At 44.9% G+C, this 16,526-nt stretch overlaps 1 protein-coding gene across 1 annotated transcript in view; it reads left to right on the forward strand.

Moving 5' to 3' along the window:
• Positions 1–16,526, forward strand: part of LOC147708533 (uncharacterized) — a 561,724-nt gene that overhangs the window by 426,314 nt on the left and 118,884 nt on the right. Inside the window, exon 5 of the mRNA XM_086925359.1 lies at positions 8,216–8,388. Coding sequence (XP_086781485.1) covers positions 8,216–8,388 — 173 coding nt within the window. The remainder of the gene's footprint in view (positions 1–8,215; positions 8,389–16,526) is intronic.

Consider the following 16,526-nt stretch of genomic DNA (forward strand, 5'->3'; position numbering starts at 1 on the left):
TACCACTTAGGAGGGTGCTTCCTACACCATGGTTATGTGTAGTGCGGTTGAAGGCCTTGACCTCCAGCTTCCCAACTTGGAGGTCAAGATCAATGTACTTATAGAGATTCTTCAGCCATGGCAGACATCTACAGAGCCCCCTTACCATTTAACAAGGACCTTAAAGGGCTGATATTTTGTACTGGGCATGGGCCAAACCTTGCTTTGGCCCTCCAGTCAACCGCTAAATTACACAATGCCACTGCCCTGCTCCAGACAACAATGCATTTTTAATTTTAGCATCCCTCATCTGAAAGCATGAGGGTACAGGCGTCTGCAAGGAAGACTAAACCCAACACATTCCTGATGACCCCCCTCAATAGGGTGTCAAAATCTATGGAGACATTTGCGAAGAGGGTTTTCTCATCCACCAGCTTGATGCTAAGGACAGTGAATGGCTGCTGCCTGTGGTGATGCTGTTCTTAGGCCCTTTGAGATTCAGTGGTTCAAGTCCTCCTAGGTGTCTCCGACGATCTCCTACCAGTCCTTGCCCAGGTCACACAGGACGGTCACGATGCAGCCAAGTTCACAATTCATTGTGGCTTGGACACCACCGATTCTATTGGGTGGGCCATTGGCACCAGTGTAGCCATTAGCTACCATGCTTTGGTGTGGCCCGCAGTTTTTTCAGACAATGTCTAGTCATCTTCATGGTCATCCTCTTTACCTAAGCAGCCCCACATGTCAAGCCCTTTTATTGTGCTGTTGGCTGATCATAGCCATCGAGTAGGAGGGAGAATCCAATGAATCTTGCCAGGATGGCGGGCAATAAATTCAGACAAGTGGGTCCTGCAAATTGTACGGAAGGGCTACACTCTACCTTTCCTGTCTGCACTTGCACAACGTCCACCATCCCACCAGCAACTGCTGCAGGACCATCTTTCTGTTTTGTAGCAGGTAATGCAAGTCCTTTTCACTAAAGTGACTATCGAAAGGTTGCCTGCTCCAGAAGTAGGATGTGGTTGTTATCCCGCTACTTTTTTGTTGCAAAGAAGGATGGACGCCTTAGTCTGATTTTAGACCTGTGCCCTAAACAGTTACATTGAATGTAATAAGGATCATGGGGAGTATCGCATAAGCATTCAGGAAAGAGGTATAAACCACAAAGATAACTTGTTAGTATGATATTACTATATTCTGTTGTTGATACATACAAACATGATCATGACAACTTGTCTCACATATAATAATCAAATAATGGTTATGTTAACCTCCTCACAACCCTTATTACTGATATTGTGTGGCAGGCTGTATGTGGAAGTTCAGCACCTGTGGCATGGATGTCGGCCAGGCGTCTCTCCACCGTCACCCACATTGCCCTGGGAGATGTTTATTAGATGACTCTTTTGAATGGATTTGCCATTCCCTCCTGTGATGATGCTTTATTTCCAGATGGTGATCATGACCAGGACAGTAATGCTGGATTATTATTTTGAAAACACAGACAAGTACACTGTAAATGTACTTGTCTGTGTATTCCGCTATGACAGCTCTTACACCTAGCCCTAACCGGGTCTGGATGACAACAGCTACATCCTGCCAGCCCTGCTCCTCTCCCTGGTGGCTGGAGTGTCCGTCCCCGGAAGCTTGTTTCCTTCCCAGTATAAGAATTGGCTTGGTAGTTTGGTTTGCCCTGTTCCCATCATGCACTGGGACAGATACAGACTAATTTGCATGTAGCCAGGTTCTGAGCTGGGATGGTGCAGAGAGCAAAAAAACGGTGATGGATCAAGCCCTGATCTCTTGACTGGGTAAGAGTATTCTGCATCATTCAGAAACTCTGTCCATCACCACCCCCTTTTCCAAAATCGTGCTCGTAGTAACACCTCCCTCACTCTCTCTATTTGCTTCCACACCCTGTCTGGTTTTTGAGTGCCTTCCTTCAGCAGCAATAATGTGTTAATGAAATACTTGGGTGATTTTTGCCTTTGCTCTCTTTCCCGTTACACTCTTGTATAGCCAGATGCCACACATCACTGGAACTATGTCACCATATAGGAGGGGAGATACTAGCCCATTGACTAGTGACCATGTTGTCCCTCAGGCACTTTACTGGGCTATAATGAGCACACAAGACTTCAGTGCTTGCTGGATTTGGAAGAAGGAAGAGAAGAAGACTACTTTGCACCCGTTTGAATTGCACAAAGAGAAGCTGCGATGTTGGAGTGACTGCACTTGTTGCACTTTGGGCTAGCGGAGTTTAGACCCTGTTCTGTGTGTCTGGTTTGGGGAAAAGTCAATTCCCAGCCGCAGTCCGATCCAGAGACTCCAAGGATCAGTTGGCTGACCTACCAGACTGGCTTTGGGGGTACTAAAGCTGAAAGAGCCCAAGTCCCACCTCTTGTAGCCACTGCAGATGTTTAGCTGTTACTGGACACTGGGCACCCCAAAGGACAATTTGGAATTAACCAAAAGGTGCACCCATGTCTGCTGGACTATTGAGCGTTGGTTGTAACCCGATTTGTTATCCAAGGTGGACACCAGCTCCCATCAAGCTTTGCACCTTGACTGCTGGGCTTCAAAATTGCAAGGTCTGCATTGGCATCCCTTGGAACCCTGCACAGAGGACTTTGTCGGACCCCGAGATCCGTGGATGAGTCTCACTCATTTGTGGCCCAAGGACTTGACTGGAGCATCATGGAACATCTTTAAGCCTGCATCCCTCCGTATCAGGACCACTCTATAGAAATTATTGGCAGTTGTCCTGTAAAGTTTCAAACTCACTCTAAAAATGCTCTGGTGGCCAGGTAACTGTACCAAGTAATCTTTCTAGCACCCTAGATCTTGTCCATGCTGGATATGGTCCGCCAAGTCGGGCTGGAACACTCGCATTAACTTTTACAAACTTTTCAAGAGTTTTTTAACTTTACGTTTGCCAATGCTTGTTTATGGTTGCATTCAAAAGCTATAACAATTTCTAAAATATGTATCTACGGAACTCTCTGGTTGATTATAATGATTAAGATCTTTAAAAATTCATTAAAATATGCTCTATTTTCTAAAATTGTTGTCATGCCTCTTTCTTGTTTGATGATTATCTTATTCTGTTGTTTGGTGCCGTTAAATGCTTTACACATTGTTCCTTTGCTAAGCCTTGCTGCTCTGTGCGATAGCGACCAAGGGATTGAGCAGAATGTTGAGTAAATGACCCATACTGGACCCATAAAGGTCTCTGCAAGTGTACGCCACGATAAGGCCACACAGCCATATCATGTAGTACACCCAGATCCTCACACATGCACTGGGTGTATGTGTGCTTGTGGATGGTAGAATACATGTAGACCCTGGGGTCCATTTTGGGCCAGCATGGTTAAAAATGGAGAGGAGGTAGATACAACTCCCCAGACAGATGTGTGTATTGGTGCATTCCTGTAAGCTGGGTGGAACACACACTGGAGAGGGGAGAGCCTTGCTTCCCCAATAAACTTCAAAGGGTGCTCTTTAATTCAGTGAGAATTCACAAGGAAGTGGGCCTGGACACATGTCAGGAAGGAGATGGGGCTAATAAGAGAATCATTAAGAGTAGAGCTGGGGGCCCTGGTAAAACCTTTTGATGTACATATTACTATGGCTGACATCCAGGTGTGAACTCTAGTCAGTCTCATGGCCTGTGTTTTGGGAGTATCAGCTTTGGAGAAACTCCTACTGGATCAGACTGATTTTCAAGTGGAAGAGAGAGCAGAAGACTGGACAACACTTCAAAAGAAGCAAAACCCAACATAAAACTATATTTTCATCTACCAAGCAGCCAGACGGGCTGTGTGAGGATGGGAAACTCTGAAAAAATCTGGGGACCAAGAACTGATAGTCTCTCTGCTAGGTATGGGGACATCACTCAGGGAACCCCTCTACTTGCCCTGGAGCACCAACATCTACCTGCTTGCCAAGACTAGTGTGCCCCGTGAGGAAGAGGAGAGCGCTGGATGAAGAAATGCTCATTGGGGAGCCCCATTGAGGAGACTCCCTGTGAGAGGTGCTGGTGCAAATAAGACTGGGTTCAGGCCTGTCAGCCACTAGGGAACTTGTAAATTAGTGCTGAAGCGCTGGAACACTATTGGCTTTAATTCAGAATCAAAGTGGACTCTTGAGACTTGGACTGCTATGGGGGCATATCCTGGATGTTACCAATGCTGAATGGGAATTAACCACTGATGCTAACGCGAGGAGGGAATGGAAAAGATATTCACCAAAGAAAGACTAGAGCCCTGACCCCAAGGGAGACTGTGTAATTGTTTACGTATGTCATATCTTTCCTTTGTGTGGATTGTGGTACAAATACAAGACTTCTCTGTTTTCCTAAAAATGAGTACTTGGCTGGACAATGATTTATTGCTGCTGCTACTGCATGCTTTTTGAGTTGTGAGCCCATTTTCATATACATATATATATGTATGTGTATATATATATATATATATATATATATATATATATATATATATATATATATATATATATATATATATATATACTAGCAGCCCGCCCCGACGTTGTCTGGGGGCAATGAGGCTTCAGAGCCAACCGCCCACCCAAGCCCCCGCCTGCCCCAGCCCCCGCCCGCCCCGACATTGCCCCGACCCCCTCCCGCCCCGCCCCACTTTGCCTCGCCTTTGCCTTTCCTGACCTGCCAAGACACCTATTAGCTACACGGACCAGATGGAAGCAGGGCCAACCGCCCGCCCCCCTCCCGTCCTGACCCCCTGCCGCCCCGCCTCGCCTTTGCCTTAACTGAGCTGCGCTAATGCTGTTTTTTTTATGTATTCAGGGACGGACAAGGAGCAGATGGAAGCGGGGCCAACCCCCCGCCCCCCACCCGTCCAGACCCCCTCCTGCCCCGCCTCGCCTCGCCTTTGCCTTACCTGAGCTGCCGCTCCTCCCAACGCTCCTCACTTCACCACCGCTCCATGTCCGCCGTTCCTTGTCGTCACGCACGTCGCGGCCAGTGCAACGTCGCGGCCGGCGCTACTTTCAGGGGACTACTTTTTATTTTTAGTTAAATTTTTAAATTTACGTTAAATTTTTATTTTTTATAGCCTATGTCCATCTGCACACCCTGGCAATTTCAACGATGTATCGCGTGTGTGGATTGGCGCTGTGGTTCCCTAGTTTACCTGGCTCAAAGGTTTGAGTTCTCTCTTTATAATAGTAGTATAGATATATATATAAATATATATATATATATATATATATATATATATATATATATATATATATATATATATATATATATATATATATATATATATATATATACATATGTACACATTTTTTTACAACTGCAAAGGGTCATGACTTTGCTCTTTTCAAAAAGCCAGGTTGTGCGTAACCATACATCATCCATATAATACATAATGGTAAACAGAAAAGACAGACAACATTTCCAAACAGGACATGGACATTGAAAACAGACTTCCTCCATGTTGAGATACATTCAGTCAAATATGCCCTTATGGGTTAGTCTGACACATCTTTTGCAATAGAATAAATCATAAGCATAATATCAAATTTAGAAAATCAGCATAACAATATTAATATCCTTGTATGGAAAATCATCTTTGCAAAAAATGTGTATGTTTGCACCAGAATATAAATTAATTTTCTTCATTCAATTACATCTTACTTCTAATCCTACTGTAGCCTTGCATATGATCCCATTTCAGATTCTGCTCAAGTGTGGGACCAGTCTCATATGCAATATTTAATAGGCACAGGTTTATATGATCATATTTGATCATTATTGAATATTCAAAACATAGAAATTCAAAAGAAAAATCTACTAGATGGAGCAAACATCATCAGCATTCTAATGCGGGGTACCTAACGACATGAACTCCGGGCAAGTGTGCTCCATGTCCTCTGCTATGTGTTGTGTTTTCAATATTTAATAGAATGATCTGGTACTTGCCAAATACAACAGTATGGATTAAACACTTAATTAATATCAGCTGTATTCATCATTTCTAAGTTCTCAATATTCAAATCTACAACATTCTCCTCTATGTCTTCACATATCCTAGTAACTCTCAAATGAAAACTAAATATAAAAATAAAATGTTACTCAATGTCTAGCAGTCGATTGGCTTAAATCACCATTCCTTATAACTCTTTGATGTTTTAAGATTCTTTTTTGATTGGGAAAATCGTACTTCCTACATATAGGAGTTTGCAGGGACAAACAATAGCATAGACAGAATAGTCACCATTCACCATTGCAATTTAACGAAGGAACAAACCAGCGGCACCGGCAGGGCGGGTTGGCTCACGCTCTGTCGCTAAAAATACCCACAAAGGCGGGGCAGGTCCCCGCTGCACCTTGGGACCACGGTAATGCAGGGTGGGCTCTCGTTCCACAAACCAGCACGGGGGAATCCCTACACCGGGGATTCCCTCTAAAATCCTTCAAGCAGCACAGCAAGCTGCAATCGCCAGCTCCTTTCTCCTGGCAATTTAGAAATGAGAGCGCTCACGAGGCGCTAGGAGCCCCAGCTCCAGCAGCAATGTTTTTAGGGGCATACGACTGGTCTCAGGCAGGCCAGCTCACTGGGCCCTCCAGCAGGGAGACAGTCCCTTGTGACGGTTCCTCCTGGAGCCCAGCAGCAGCAGCCTCCAGGACAGGAACAAGCTCCTAATCATGAGGTCACGGCCCCTATACTTATACTCTGTTTCCCTTTGTCTGCACCAGCACAGGGCTTGGGGGAACAGATGCAACTGGTTCGGGGGGGGGGGGATTTGGAGCACTTAGTTGATAGGGCAGCTCTTCTCCATTGTTAGGTGGGGGCTCGTCATCAGACACACCACAGGGGGGCTAAGCCAGCATTCACTAGGTCAGGCCAATCCTATTCAGGGACCAGGGACTTCTCCTCTCACTACTCCAAATACAGATGTCCCTTTCAGCCGAGCGCTGACTCAACCTGCCCCTCCTGGAGCTACACACTCCTCACCAGCCCCTGTCACTCAAAAGCCAGACAAGCAATTCACATCAGGCTGGCAGACACAGAGCATACAGAAATGACAACCTCCAAAAGTGGCATTTCTAAAATAGTTATAAATCACACCATTGCGTAGCATTTCTTATTACTATTTTAAGCATACCAAACTTGATCATGCTGCTCCTCTCATATCAGGAATTACCACTGAACCACTTATCAGGGAATCCCTAATGCATTCCTATGGGAGGGCAGCCCCATAGTAGTGAGAAAACAAAATGTCTGTTAGTCACTACCAGGACATGCCACACACTAGGTACATGTCCTGTCTTTTACCTACAAAGCACCCTGCCCATAGGGCTAGCTAGGGCCTACCTTAGGGGTGACTGACATGTAGTAAAAGGGGGGGAGGGGGCACAAACATGGCACACACTTTAAGCGCCAAGTCACAGCGGCAGTAACACTGCACTGCAATGGCAGAGGCCTGAGATAGGTTTGACAGGCTACTTTCGTGGGTGGCGCAATCAGCGCTGCAAGCCCACCAGTAGCATTTAAGTTACCAGCCCTGGGTATATGAGATACCACTTTATAAGGGACTGACAGGTAAATTAAATAGGCCAAACCATATTTAACACAGAGAGCACACACACTTTACACTGAACAGCAGTGCTAAAGTGCCCAGAGTCCTAAAACCACTAACACCATGGCAGAAAAAAGGCTAGGAGAAAGGCAAAAAGATTAGCGATGACCCTGCAAAAAGGGCCAAGTCCAACAATCAGTTTCAAAGGCAGTTGAGTTATGCAGGTAGGGGTGCTTGTCAGTTTACCTTACAGATGATATTCTTGCCCCAACGTAATCCAACTGTAAATTATATCATGCTTGGTTCCTTCAATGGATTTCCATGAAGCTGTTCATAGATGTTAAGAGCTCCATCTACATCAGAGTCCTCTTTATTTCAATGGGTAGAGATACAATCTATTTCTAATGGAAACCTTGGTCAGTTGACCACTTAGATAGCTAGGGAGGAGTCGATAAGGTGAAAGAGTGGTTGCCAGTGCAGAAGCTACAGAATTACACAAGAACTAATTGGATTAATTAATACAGCTGTAAAATTAAGATTCTTTTATTTTCCTCACACTGTGCTTTAAGATTGTTTGTCTCATGCCACAGTAATGTGTTTATCAACATACAAAATATGTACTGAATGGAATGAACTGACCCTTCTTTTCCCATGTATTGTCTTTTTGATGTAGACCAAAGACCAACTCATTGCCTCCACAAGGCAGATTGCCTCCAGCGGACAAACTTTCGCCAAATTTGCTCAAGTAATTGCTAAGAACTGTGTAGACAAGAGGTGTTCAGCTGAGCTGTCATGTGTTGTGCAGCAGATTCACACAATTAGCAACCAGCTTTCCATCATTTCAAGGTAAACATAATACAAATGTAAAGTCTTCTTAACATCTGCGATATCATAAAAATATATGTTATTTGACGAATACTTAGTAAACACAGTACACACAAAACCAGTGGCCCCATGGTGCCAAATGCAGTTCCACTTCCTAACACCAGCAAAATTCTGTTTGTGCCTCACACGGGGAATAGATAGGCCTTTAAGATGCATGTAAACATGAAACGATTATCTATGTGTAGGGTGACCACCTGTCCTTCACTCCCCATGGGGGTAACAGCCTTTACTCCATGACTTGAACCACACTGTGCCTTTATAATGTGGTTCAAACCACGAACACATCTTTACTGTGCGTTAATTTACCCAGCAAGTCGCTACAACTACGTGCCTTAAGGAATTGGTAGATTTATGGTGGAATTTTAAGTCCAACACTTTCCCTACTGTTGCACAGACTGAAATTGGAATAGTATATTTTTACTGTTTCAATTCCAGAGCTTTCACTTAGGCAAGTTGTTGTAACGACTTGTGCGGTAATGTAGGGGGTGATAGACAGGGAGCTGAACCCAGCCCTGGCCATCAGCTCGACCGAACCCCAAGGGGCGGGGGGAGTGCAAGTGGGAAGCACCACTCCTGCTGCCGCTTTTCTTACTGGCGGTGGATATTGCAGCACTGCGGCAAAACCGGACACCTGTAACAAAACCGGCCCACACCCTTCCGGCCCACCGGCAACCAGTCCGGCCCTGGTAATGCAATGCGTTGGAAAGACGCATTCGGGGTTTGGAGCACATTGTAAAGGGATGCAGAAAAAAAGCATGCGTGGTTTTGAGATGCATCCTTTTTACGAACCGTGCTTTATTTGGGGCAAATGTCAGTTGTCCATTATGAATAATATAACGGACAATATTTGTTCGTAATTTCAGTTGTGCCTGCCACTGGGTATCAGCAACAAACGAACAGAAAAACATGTTTGCTTTTTCTTTGTTTGGGAGACGGTGGAGCTGCCTTTTGTAAGGCTGATTAAGAAAATTATGCATCTGAAAGACTGCGTGTTCCAGCAGGTTAAATCTCATTTTCACCCTTTCACCCTTTGTTGTAATTGAAAATGGCAATGCTTTTATCAACGATGTTGCTGGTGGTCAGGGCAGGACTAACCAGCTTTGTGCCTGTGGGAGCCAGTTTTGTGCCTGTGGGGGATGGCAGTGCTGCAGTATCGGCCCCCTGTAACAAAAGCAGGAGCATTGCGTTTCGCTAGTATCCTGCTCCCAGAGCTGGCCTGGCACCAATCTCCAGGGAGGGTTTCTGTTCCAAGTCCGGCCCTGTTGGTGGTGATTTGGGATGGTGAATATGTAAATGTGTATAGTTACTTCACAGCAACTGTGTGAACAGGCAGGAGCACAACAATATTTTTGCTTTTGCAGAGGAGTCCAAAATGCCTACATTTAATATTAGGTATTTTATAACTCTGTCTTGTTATCAATAGCCACTTCATAGCACTTACAGCTCGTGCCTTTTCCCCGATTTTACAAGTTCTGCAGAGTTTTGAAGCTGCTGGAACTGTAAACATAAAGTCGTCTTCACAGGCCCAAGAACCAAAGAAGGAGTAGACATTCAGCAGCACGCGGAAGTGCCTTTGTGTTTGAGTTTGAGTTTGAGTTTGAGTAGGGATTTGTAGAGCGCATAGATACCCTAGGGCATCCCAGCGCTGACAAGACCATGTACCTTTGTGGATAGGGAAGTTGCCCTGGGTGGGAGCTTTTGGGGCCCCTCCTGGCTCTACTTGACCTGGAACAACAACCGTCCTGAGCTTTCATTTGAGTCTTTTGCACTCTAGGAGTTGTATTCTTGGTTGGCAACAATTAACATACATTGGTGTGAAGTAGTATGTTTATAGTTTTAAAAGAAAAGCTCAAGCATTTAGCATGGTGTCCCCATGATACTGAGTCATCTGGTACAACAACCTTTTGGTGGCATTCAGCGGTGGCCAGTGCAGGTGAGAGCGGTGGGGCTAGGTTGGGGGGGATTCAACAGACGACCATGAGGGAAAATTAAATAAATAATGAATTTTCGTTTGTCTCTGTCTGTCAAAAATCCCCACCCACCCAGCCCCACTGCCCCAGTGCTCTTACCTCCATGGGCCAATGCTGGTAGCATTGCGTTTTTTTTTTTGTGCCTACTACTTTGGCTCCACTTCTGCACTGAAGGAATGGAAGAGATGCGGTCTAATGACTGCTGAGCTGCTGGTATTAAGACCCTGAGACCTGGTTTTTCATTTCAGCTTTCTCATTTCAATAAGAACGTGGCTATAGTCAAATTCAAATTCAAATTCGAAAGACCTTTATTCGAATTTCATAAAATTCATAAAAGCAACATATACAACAAAACAGTCCCGTAATCATTTTACAAATCTATTTACAATACACAGAATTTAGAATTGTTACAGCTCTCATACATTTAATTTTCACGGATTTTCCATCATTTTACGGGCGTGCGTTATTAGTTTAAAAAAAGTGCTGGTGCGAAAAACCAATTCATCAGTGTCCAGTGAAAGCAACATTAAATAGGAATCCCCTAAGGAAAGGGGCCTTCGTTTTCTAAAATATGATGATAAAAACCATTTGCTATATTTTAAATAAAATTCACTGAAAAATAGGAAATGCAATTCATTTTTGTGTGTTAATTCCATCACAAGGGCAGGGTATAAGATGTGATGTCTGATAAAAACCAAATGGGAAACACAGTAAAAATTTTACAGTACCACCATTAGGCGAAACAACAACAATCTTTCCCAGTTGGTCATAGGGAGGGTAAGATATAGTGGAAGTGGTTGCCTAATCAATTCATTACCTATATAAGTCACAACTGATGTTTTAAGTGTTTCCTTTTCCATTCTTTCAGAATTATAAAGTGCGTATAGTGCATGTTTTAGCTCGTGTTTATTTTTAGGCTCTAGTCAGATTATTTGACAGTGGCGTCATGGATGTCGATTCGCCAATAGGCCAGGAGTAGCGAAAGTGACATCACATAAGAGGAAATCACATGAAAGGACCTTTGACCTTGAGTACCTCACAATATAAATGTATGACGGGGAGTGACATTATTTCAGTTAAAATAATCTGTGTTGAATTATTATAATCACATAACCACTAAAAAAGAAGAATACTATGTATCTTGTTTTATCATGTACATATTAAATAGTGTACGTCCAAGATGTGCTTCAACACAGCCATGACATGCCTGAACAAATCTGTCATTTTGACAGCTACAGCCATCATCTCATATTCAATTGAAGGCTGAAAAGCTCAAGAATGCCCTAAATGCCCATGTGAAACTCAAATATCCATCCATACCCACCATATGCTCACACACACCCAGTACATACCGAGTTATAGCCTAATATTGTCATGTGTAGCTGCATACACTATGTGCAGCCGCAACAACACCTTAAATGTTCCAGCACAGCTACATGCATAATCCCATCACAGCCTGATTATGGTTAGGTATAGCCTCAAATGTTCAGTGCATCCTATCCAAGAATAAGAATGTCCTTGACTGCTGAGTGAACCCCCCATGTGTGCAGACATTAGCTGGAAAACAGAGTGAAGCCTCTTCATGTATATGTTTGCTTTAAAAACTCAGTGCAGCCTCTCTGTGTATTGTTATAGCCTCTAATACACAGTGCAGTACCTATCTCCATGCACACGTTTGGTCTCTAATACTAAGCACCCCCACACACACACACACACACTTACTTCAAGGACAGGCACAAACACAAAACAGAGGGTCACACAAATGCACACACATACAGACAGAATTCTCTGAACAGAGGATGCATTGAAGTCCACAAAGCCTCCTCCGGATATAAAGCATAGAGTATATAATCCAGCCGACAAATATCCCTAAACTGCACCGCAGAGAGAATAAAGATTCCAATCCACATAAGAACGTCCCTACAGATGCATAGAACAGAGAAAATGAGTACATAGGCGAGTACATGGCATGTGGATTGTAATCCAGAAACTCATGAGGTTAAAAAATAGGCTGCAAAACATACAATTGCCAGCCATCACCTCCAACCTGTAGAGCAGTGTGATTACCCCAAGCCCACTTTGTCCTTGTCCCCTTCATCACAGGCAAGACAACTATCCCATTACACAGGAAAAAAAGAACAGAGGAATACCGGTATATACTGCCCATTGCCCTCTAACTGGTGGATTCTTAAGCAGCACTTACCCAGCATTCCTCTTGATCTTTTTAGCTCTCGTATAGGCAGCGGATACGCTGCCATTATGAGGCACCAAGTAACCAGTATTACTACTGAAACTCCACCCATTGCATTTCTCTTTGTTTTGTCACTTGCCATTGGTGGAATCTGGCATAGCTGTTCTTATCTTGCTCATTGTTGGCTTGAGGTCCGATAAATCATTTCCTTTTTCCTCAGTTTCTGGACGAAGCAGCATCGACCAACTAGAGTTAACTTGCTGCTGGCTATTATCTTTTAATTTAGAGACGACTTTTTTACTTTGTTGCTCGCAGGTTTCCATCAGTACAAATGGGGGTGGTGATGGACGGAGCATCTGAACCAATCAAACACTCACACCCAGTCAACAGATCTGAGTTTAATCTATCACCGTTCTTTAGCCCACTCTGCCACCCCAGTTCAGACATGGCCATATGCAAATCAGTCTGACCATGTGCCTCATGGGAACAGTCCAGCCCGAACTGCCAAGCCATGCCTTCCCTGGACCGGAAACAAGCTTCCTAGGACCGGTTTCTGGCATTAGAGCCATCTTCAGCCAGGCTTGCTTGAATCCAGTGGCAAAGTGAGCAAGGGACTCACGTCTGAGCATACCCTGCCAACTTATGGAAAACAAAGCGGTACAAAAGGGGGTGGTGATGGACGGAGCATCTGAACTAAACAAACACCCACACCCAGTCAACAGATCTGGGTTTAATCCATCACCGTTCTTTAGCCCACTCTGCCACCCCAGTTCAGACATGGCCATATGCAAATCAGTCTGACCCTGTGCCTCATGGGAACAGTCTAGCCCGAGCTGCCAAGCCATGCCTTTCCAGGACCTGAAACAAGCTTCCTAGGACCGGTTTCTTGCATTACAGCTGTCTTCAGCCAGGCTTGCTTGAATTCAGTGGCAAAGTGAGCAAGGGACTCACGTCTGAGCATACCCTGCCAACTTATGGCGAACAAAGTTGTTCGCCATAAGTTTGGTGGGAATTAATTAGGCGCTATTGAGATTGGCGACTGAGATTGGAGATTGGCCTAGGTTTCCAGCATCCAAACTTGAGTGCCAGACCAAGGTGCACTGCGGACTCACAAAAACACTATGTATTCGTAAATACAGCACGGCAGACTTCGCAACTATAATGTTTACAGTAAATATAGCAAATTGGATTGCATAAATGATAAACCCTTATACTTCGTATTAAAAGGGACCTGCAACTGGGTGCAACAATATAATTGCAATTAACAAGAAATGCCCTAGTGAATTTGAACCCTTCCGGTGGCTGCAAAGCTTTAACAAAGTCACAGCATGGAAGTTGTTCCTTTGTCGACAGCTTCCACTGTGATTGTGAAAGGTGCTGGAATCGATGGGTGCAGACAACAGACCTATGAATGAATGAATACCCTCTTGTATAGCGCATCCCAGCGCTGAAAGACCAGAGGACATAGAAAGACACTATCGGAACAAAAGTGTCTTTAATCGCTTCCTGAAAGCTAGATGGTTGGACTCATGCCTGATGTTGTCTGGGAGTTTGTTCCATTCTTTAGCTGCTTGAACAGAAAGCCGACGGCCACCCATCCGAGCCAGCTTCACCCTGGGTACTACCAGCAAATTACGCTGGTTAGATCTTAGAGATCTCACTGATTGATGGCGACGAAACAAGGGATCAAGAATGGACGGGCCAGCATTATAGATGGACTTATGCGCCAGGCACAAGGTTTTAAATATAATCCTTTCCTGGATGGGTAGCCAATGGAGCGATTGAAGTGGGGCCTTAGCCGAACATCGCTTGGGGACTTTCATAAGCAGCCGAGCTGCACAATTCTGAACAGATTGCAGAATTTTTATTGTGCCGACTGGGGCCCCCATGTAGACGGCATTTGCATAGTCCAGCCGCGACAAGATCAGCGACTGGACCAGCATTCGTCTAGCTTCAAATGGAAGGAGGTCTAGAACTTTTTAAAAAACTTTCAGCAATCCATAACAAGTCGCTGCCACCTTCTTAGCCTGGTATTGAAATCCCAGTGAAGAATCTAACCAGATCCCCAGGCTTTTTATTTGGGTCTTAGGTACCGGAGGGGTTCCCAGACAATACGGCCACCAGGGGTCCAAGTTAATTGGGGCTTTATAACCCAGGAGCATAATGTCCGTTTTGGCCCCATTTAACTTTAAGAAAGAAGAGGTCATCCATTCCAGGACTTTGGTGAGACACGGGGTCAGATTATTGATCCCCTGATCTAAAGCATCGTCCCTCACCAGAGAAACAACCAGCTGCGTATCATCGGCGTAGGTAACAAGTTGGATTCCCCAGGGAAGAACCACCTCAGCCAAAGGTCTCATGTAAATATTAAACAGCGTAGGGCTGAGGGATGATCCCTGGGGAACGCCGTGATTCAGTTGCAGCTGGCTGGATGACACCTCTCCCTCAAAGACGGAGAAGCATCTGTCCGATAGGAAGGATTGGAGCCATTTTATTGCCAGTCCGGAGACCCGTGTAAGATGCAGCCGGTGCAGCAAGAGAGAATGGTTCACAGTATCGAAGGCTGCGCTGAGGTCCAACAGGACCACCGCAGCACAGCCTCCTGCATCCACAATACCTCTAACTGCCTCCACTACCGCCACCAGAGCTGTCTCTGTTCCTTGTTTAGCTTTAAACCCTGTCTGGGTGGAATGTAGTCCGTTAGTAGATTCAATGAAGGAGGAGAGAGCCTGGTTCACATGTTTTTCAGCTATTTTGGTGATGCCTGGTAGTAATGAAATAGGCCTATAATTGGCCAGGTCTTCAGGGTCCAAACTAGGTTTTTTCAGCAGGGCTCTGACCTTAGCCTTCTTCCAGTTGGGGGGCACTAGACCCGAGGCCAGAGACGCATTAATGACCTGCATCATCACTGGGCATACTGTCCCTGATACCTGTTTAAGGACTGCCGGAGGAGCAGCATCTAGCGGGGAGCCCGATTTAAGGTTGCCAAGGAGACTATCCATTCCAGCCAGATCCAATGGAGGGAAGGCTTTGAGACCTCCAGATAGAGGTCTTTGGGACTCTCCAGCAGACCTCCAGATAGATTTAGGTCTGCTTCCATGGCCCCCTCTTTTCCACTCTCTATATTGTCTGGAGTATATACCATTGGCGCAAGGCTGGAGTAGATGTTGGACACCTTGGATACAAAAAAAGCAGCTAACTCCTCACAGTGTTTCTGTGGGTTCAGAGCAGGGCTAATAGTCCTGGGGGTAGTAGCCAGAGATTGAAAGATTTTAAAAATTTCTCTGGGGGCATTAACTGCTTCCGCAATTTTACTCTGATAGTATGCGGCTTGTGAAGTTTTTAATAATTTTTTGTACGATCTCAGGGATGACCTATATTCATTTTTTGCATCGGGGGCATAGTTCTTTCTCCACTTCCTTTCCGCACGTTTACACAGTTGTTTATGCTCCTTGAGTTCCCCAGAGTGCCATGGTTGTTTGTTAGGACCCTCTCTATGCCGTAGCTCTTTTTTTGGCAGGATGGAGTCTAGTGTGGAATTATTCCACTGGTCAAAGGCTTCATTAGCTACAACCGGGTCCTCATGGGGGGCGGGCGGACAACTCTTCAGGGCTGTCTCCCAGTCCTCAGCTGTTAATCTAGACCAGAGGTCTTCAAACTTTTTGATGCCGAGACCCCCTTGTAAAACCTTTTTAGGCGTAAGGACCCCCTTACGACAAAAGATTCTAGAAACTGGTACTCCTCATCATCAACAACTATCGACAACCATAAATGCGCCTGTTAGACCTCATCACATCCATCCATCCACCCACACTTTCACACATCCATCCACCCTTTCATCCTTCCATCCATACGTCCATCCTTTACCTATCCACCCATCTATTCATCCACCCACCTTTTCACACATCCATCCATCCATCATTCATCCATGCAACCTT

The sequence above is a fragment of the Lissotriton vulgaris genome, chromosome 6, assembly GCF_964263255.1.
Source record: "Lissotriton vulgaris chromosome 6, aLisVul1.2, whole genome shotgun sequence".
NCBI classification, from domain to species: Eukaryota; Metazoa; Chordata; class Amphibia; order Caudata; family Salamandridae; genus Lissotriton; species Lissotriton vulgaris.